Source organism: Cyphomyrmex costatus, unplaced genomic scaffold, assembly GCF_001594065.2.
Source record: "Cyphomyrmex costatus isolate MS0001 unplaced genomic scaffold, Ccosl1.0 scaffold702, whole genome shotgun sequence".
Lineage (NCBI taxonomy): Eukaryota > Metazoa > Arthropoda > Insecta > Hymenoptera > Formicidae > Cyphomyrmex > Cyphomyrmex costatus.
Window position 1 is genome coordinate 81,737 of NW_017280270.1, and position 7,395 is coordinate 89,131.

General features: G+C 35.6%; 1 protein-coding gene across 1 annotated transcript in view; it reads left to right on the forward strand.

Moving 5' to 3' along the window:
• The window catches only part of wb (wing blister), a 173,981-nt gene that overhangs the window by 71,073 nt on the left and 95,513 nt on the right, over nucleotides 1–7,395 (forward strand). Inside the window, exons 12-13 of the mRNA XM_018548255.1 lie at nucleotides 235–422; nucleotides 800–1,081. Coding sequence (XP_018403757.1) covers nucleotides 235–422; nucleotides 800–1,081 — 470 coding nt within the window. The remainder of the gene's footprint in view (nucleotides 1–234; nucleotides 423–799; nucleotides 1,082–7,395) is intronic.

Consider the following 7,395-nt stretch of genomic DNA (forward strand, 5'->3'; position numbering starts at 1 on the left):
TGATTACATCGAATAACAAATATGCAAACGCCTTAATTATTGTTATTCATAGCAACTTAATTAATTACAATAGTCTCTTTTTTATTATATAATAAAAAATAGTGTTTATTAAAATGGATATAATTTTTAAGCGTCATTGTTTTTTTTAAAGTTTTATACAATTGAGTAATAATTATTATTAAAATATTATCACACATCAAAACGGAAGACTTTAATTTCGATTTGGATGAAAAGTTGTGATGTAGGATTTTATGGCAATCCTATGATACCTGGCGGTACTTGCGAACGGTGTCCTTGCAACGGTGGTGCCTGCGACCAGGAAACGGGTCGCTGTTTGGAATGCCGCGGCAATACCGAAGGCTGGAAGTGCGAGAAATGCAAGGAAGCGCATTACGGAAATCCTCTGGAACAGAATTGCATGCGTAAGTGCTTCCATACTTTGCAACAGTCTCTATATAACTTCTAAAATTGTTTAATAATTGCGAATAGTCACATCGGATCTTGATATTTTATAGATATTATTTTTTTCTTCTATAATTAAAGTCAATTTTTTTGCACGAAAATATGAAAGTTTCTTAGCAACATAATTATTAACACAATATTGCGCAAACGTTTTATATTCCCAACTAACATGTGGCCAATAAATTGCTATTAAAATTTATCGAATGTTTATGACAGATCTATCGAAAATAGCGACAATCAGAGACTTTCCACTACAAAACAAATTAACGTAGCAATTAGATTAAAATACACATCATTAATAGGGCATATTCGAGCGTGGGTACCGTTTGTGTTTCAGCGTGCAACTGCTCTCCCCTCGGTAGCAATTCAGTTCACTGCGAACAGACGACCGGTGAGTGTTCTTGCAGACCTTTGTTCACCGGTCGTGACTGTTCCTCCTGCATCGAGGGTTACGGGAACGTGACCGCAGGTTGCCAGGAATGCGACTGCGACGTGGGTGCCATCGACGAGTTCTGCGATTCCGTAAGCGGTGCGTGCAGGTGCGCGCCGAGCATCGTCGGCTTTCGATGCGATCGCTGCGACGTGGACCACTACGACTTGTCGACGGATGGCTGCAAAAGTAAGTGCCGTCATCGGTATGTGCATGCTTTCTTTTAGAGTCTATTATTGGGCTCCGACTTTTGTCACGATACAATGTAAGCCAGTGATATTTTATCATTGCTTGCTATGAAAAGACGTTTATCTCCGAACATTATTTCTGTCATCCGAAGGGGATTTAGAAGTTCGATTAAAACAAATAATATGTATAGTTTTTAAATAAAAAACCGTTTAGCAATATGTTTATTACAAAAATATTTTACGCGTATTTACTTTTAAAATAAAATTAAAATGACATACGAATGTGATGAAAGAATTACGACGATTTCTTATATTTTTTAATAAGTAAAATAGGACAAGCCGCGCATATAAATATTAATAAGTCTAATTTCTTTCAAGAGAAAATTGCATCGTCAAGTTTAGAAACAATTTATGCGCTCATTAATTTTAACAGCTGCAAAGTTTGTATTACAAAATGTACCGACTTATAGAGCTCACCGACGTTTAATATAGAAAAAACATATCTAAATTAATTCCTGTTAAATTATACATCCTTTTTTATCGTTAAATAGTTAAATTGTCAATCTAAAGAAGACTATAAAATAATCCTATAAAGATATATTGATTCTGTTATAAATATCGTAATCGATTACATTTGAATTGCATTGAATCTATCATTTTATTAATTTAAAACGGTAATGAAATGCATCTTATTCGTATCCATCTAACAGATTAATCACAGTATTATTGTAGGCCTTGAAGGCCTTACGTACATATATCGATACGAAGGTAGCCCTGTGCCTGCCTGCGTTCAAGCAAGACACGAATGCGAAGAGTAATGCGCGGCTCTTCATCTTACTCTAACGCAAACTCGCGATATTTATCCCGGCCTATTCTAAGTACGCTGCACTTATCTACCTTGACAGGCAGTTTAGAAACGTTGCCTAAGATTTACGGGACTGAAGCATACTTTTATTGCAGAATACCGTTCGCGTAATCCGTTTAGGCTAATTTTAATTTACGACCACGTTTACGAGCGCACATTGTTTCGCACGGATCGTCAAACACTGCATCGATCTTCGTTCGTCTTTCTTGAGTAATTCTCAAACCGTAAAAGTTAAAGCGTTGTGGAAACACAATATCATGAAAATTGTATGTTTTTGTAAATATTTATTTATATATCATAATTATATTTATGTATTTTTATAATTTGTGAAGATTAGAAAAAAAAAAAGTGCAAGAATTCTTAATGATTAGTATCGAGTTGCTAATTCTATAAATTTATTTTCAACATCTTAAGTGAAGCTATTAGCGATTGCTGATAGAAGATCGAATTGAATATGCGCAGCAGACTGATTGAGGCGATTAAACGAAATATCGGGCAACTTCAACTTAGAGTTGGCCGCAAAAGCGAGGCAAAAAATAACGCTACCGTAAATTATAGATTCAACAGAGACGACAAAGAGCACCAAAAGTAAAGTTCATCGCACGAGATAATTCGAGTCACGCGCGACGTAATAGTCCGGTTACATTAAAACGTTATGAAGACGTTTACAAGTAAATAAAAGCGACGACGAGAAGCCGCGCTAAGTGGAGAACGTTTCGATACGGTGTTAGAATTTAATGCTCCTGACGAGCGAATCGAACGGGAAGAATGATCTTGTAAAGTCCTCGCACAAAATCCGGGTACACCTCGTTGTGGCGACACCTTTACGATTGAATCAGCTGACAAATTCCGCTTGGGAACGTTCGAGATCGGCCCACCAGATCGCCAGCTACCGCATGAGGAATCCCATAAATCGTAATCATTCAGCGTCGTCGGCCAGATCTCGCGAATCCGAGACGCTTTCTCGTCATCGCGTTGATATCTGAGGTTCTACCAGTCGCGTAATCTACAGCCGCTCGAAATCCCGTTACGGGGGAAGGATCGTGCGATCTCGATGGATCCGGGGTATCGTCGGCTTAGTACTAAAACGACCGGTCCGTATATCGTAATTTAACTCGGTTTACGTGATGCGTAAATCTCTCTTCTAATTACTTGACGCGAAAACCCTATATGAGATATTAAAGGAAATGAGAAATTTCCTTTTTCCCTTATTAATTTATTTTTTAAAACACTTATATGGTTTGGATAATTGCGAGCATTAAATTCCGAAGAAAGTATATTAATCGTTCGTAATTGGAACAAGTGTCTCGAACGTGTTTTGATTAATATCTTATTTATCTGATTTCACGCAATTATACACGGAAAGAATGAACCTGCTGAAGTATCTAAAAATTTAACTAAATATAAATTAGTAAATATATATATATAATTTTGTTGGACCATCGGAATAATTATGTAGGATACTTCAAGCATAACGAGCAATACTGCAAAATTTTTAATATTTAAGCAACCAGCTTGGATGTACGACAAAATTATTTTCAGATCTGTATCTAGTTAAATTCTTAGACATTTTGGCAAAGTATATAATTCTTTCTATGTATAGAAAAAAAAACCGTTATTTTTATCCGGTGAAGAAAATGCATAAAGGGGTGATGAATTTGATCGGTAACGAGGATTGACTGGAAGATTGACTGTTCGTAAGCAATGCGTTAGTTTAAGCATACGTCATAAGTGGCATCAGATACGCAGATAGATACCCGCGCGAGACACGGCGCGCCGTTCATGAGTTTCTGGTTTATTTAGATAGATCTAGTTCGTTTCAATCTGAGGCTCACGAAGAGAGCCATCTACGATGTTAATTAACTTCCTGTGACGGAATGCCACCTACTTCTTTCTTTCGTCCACAGACGATACGCTCCGTTTAACGTGGATCGCCTCAACGGCGACATAAATGACGTTGATGCACCTGTCAGATTATTGCTATCAGTCGCGGAAACAGCCACTTCAAATCCTGCAATTGCGCATGTTACACTTATGCATTACTTCAATCATGTACGATATTCTGAGCAAACGTGCAGAGAGGTTTAGCTTCACATTGGATGTATGCGATTTCATTTATTTACATATTAAGTTGTTTCCTAGATTTAAAATATCTTTAAAATACGATTTCTATTTAGTAATATAATAGCCCACAATAAATTGTTGTTATGTCAGTTTATTTCTCAATTCTTGAATTTTTTGTTAATTTTATCAATGTAAATTACCTCCAAGAGATTTAAAAGAAAATTACGCCGTATACATCAAGCGAGTAACATTAACGACGAGAAACAGCATTACGTATTCGCGATTTCGATATCGAGATATTGCGACGTAAATGGAGACTGGCGGTTTTCCTCGGGAAATTAATTTGATGTGCATGGGACTACCGATAATGGCCCGTAAATGTCGCGTTGCGAATGCTCATGATTAATCGTTATCTGAATCACCAAGATTTCGTGATTGCAGTCGTCGAAAGTTTAGAAATACACATATCGACGTCAGCTTGTCAAAGAGAGAGAAAAAAATGTGAAAGAAAGAGAGACCGCAAAGTGCAACATGCATCGCATTGAATGCTAATCACACGATGGCAGTTTGCATAAATAAGTGATGGATGGATATTTTGTAAATTTAGTTTATGTTAATAGGATATTTATTTTAAATACTTTGTAACATGAACACTTTCTTTTCCGATTAGCAACGATATTAATATATGTATCAAGAGAGAATTTTCGTTTAATAAGCTTAAGATCTTGTTCTGCAGGCTAAATATATCTTCCACTAGCGCGACGTTTTTACTATCTTATCCTTAGTTATGCGAAGGGACTGCTCATGCGTGAATAACGTAGGCGGGCGATCGAGACGCGAATTGTAAATTTTAGATTGTACCGGCGCCGCCTGCACGTCAAAGGTCTCGAGACTCCCTAGATATATCGGTCTCGAGTCGAACATTTCTGCGGTATTTGCAAAATCATCTCGACCGTATTGTTAAACGAGAAAAGGAGGCGGGTGTCAACTGGCAGCGACCCGGAATAAATTACATCGTGTCGATGAACCATCCCATTTGCGATGTCATCTTAGAAATATTTTTAAAAATAAGACAAATATATTACCATTGATTATTTATTAAAAGTTATAGATATTAAGATAAGAATCGTACTTTTAAGATTGTATATATATTCGTGATATTACATTCTTCAGTGTATAATTTCTATGAAATTTAAAGTAGTTAAACTGTAAAATTTCGACAAATGGATCTGTATGCTAATTAATACTAATTAGTATATATCATCATCGTATTGAAGAAAAATTGTTTAAATACTAAGAAGATAATAATAATCAAGAGTGTAGAATTTAAATTCACAAATTGCTACGCGATACTTTTAGAAAACTCTCTGCATTTCGACATATTAATATCGCTATTAATCAGAAAAGAAACTGTGTGTTAAAGAGTACCCAAGTACGTAAATCCAGTTTTAATACAATTTAATGTATAAATTATCAATACCTATTTATGTGAGCAGCTTGTAATTAGCATTCAATGCGTTACATTTTGCACCTTGCAACTAAGAATTGTATACGAATTAGGGCATCTCTAAGACTATATTTCTTCAACTCTCGAATCCATTTTTAGTTTATCAAATCTTCTAATATACCATAACGCATTCACTACGAGATTTTCTGAAAAGTTCTCGGCAAATTCTGTATCTACGGTTTATTAATTACTCCCTCTATGTCATATAAGGATGTACTAATAATACAGGTAAAATTGAATGGACGTACAAATATTAAGCAGTGCAATTAAGTAAATCAAGAAAGAGAAATCGAGAAAAGAATCTACATATGTACTATTTCGCGGCGGATCCATTCGATCGTGATGTCCGAGATCAGAAGCCTCGTCCTAATTTAAGCTGCGGCATAATTAACGTAGTCGATGTGCTTAAAGCGCATCGCGCGATATACTACGATGTAGCACCTTAATAAGGTCGTATTTTCCACCGAAGACCGGAATTGCGGCTTCTCGCATGCCTCTTGGAGTCAGTGCAGTGAAATCTCACTTATCAGAATAAATGTCGGGAGATAAGGCGGTTTATAAACCGGAAGAATTTGTAGATCGAGAAGTCGTATGGCATATTCATCTACGTAAAGAAAAATGCTTGCCGCGAAACATTTTTAAATATTAACTATATGAAGCGAGTTTTTTTGAAAGCGTATCTTGCAAGAAGATCTATAATATTACAGGTATTTTAATTAGATATCTGCAGGGATTCCATGGAATTTACGATAAATCGCCTTTAAAATTATATAGATACCTACATGAAACCGCAGATCCATATAATTATAGAACGAAAATTTCTGTGATTTTAGACACCTGCGAGATCGAAGAGCTATAAGCAAGAAGTAATAAATTCCAAACGAAGATAATATAATTTCACAGATTTAGAATTTGGAGATTTTCGTAGAATTGAAGAGATTATATATAGAGGGGATTCTAAAAATTATATATTTTCGAAACTAAAAAAGGGCGAAAAATTTTATGTGAAATATTTGATTTGAAATTAAACATTTATGAAAAATTTAGGTATTAAATTAAGATCTTGCAATTAGCGAAAACAACTACGTTAATTGATAAGAAAAACAGTTTTGGCATGGAAACATTTAAAATTTAGTTTTCATTCCCCAAGTGGGAATTGAATACCGGCGAGATACTGGCCCAGTACCAACTTTTAGTATTCAGTACCGGCATGATATCGGATGCCAGTATTGGTATTGTACTAATGTAATACTGGGATGATAGCAACGGGCCAAGACTCGAAATACAGCACTCTTATGGTACGGGATTACGGTGTCGTAATGTTTCTAAACGTCGGTACCATTATAGTACGGTATTACAATACGGGATTACAGTACCACAATAATATCGAAAATCAGTACACATATTGTATTTAATGAAGTAAAAATATTATACCAAAAATGGTTACCGAATCATAATGCTGCAACAGTACTAACAATGAGAAGTCAGCATCCCTAAATGTGAATTTCGATAAAATCATTATTGCATTCGTTTGTCAACTGTTTGTCCACGTTTGTCCACCCATTATTTTCTTTTGTCCAACCTCCAAAAAAAAGTTATACACAAAAAAACATTGTAGTACCCCAAGTGATTATTTTTCATTATAATAAAAGATATAATAATAATAGGGTGGATAAACGAAAATAATGGGTGGACAAACGTGGACAATCAGTGGACAAACGAATGCAATAATAATTTTACCAAAATTCGCATTTAGTGGTGCCGACTTATCAGAGCAGCTATGATAAGACGGCACCACTAAATGCGAATTTTGGTAAAATCATTATTGCATTCGTTTGTCCACTGTTTGTCCACGTTTGTCCACCCATTATTTTCGTTT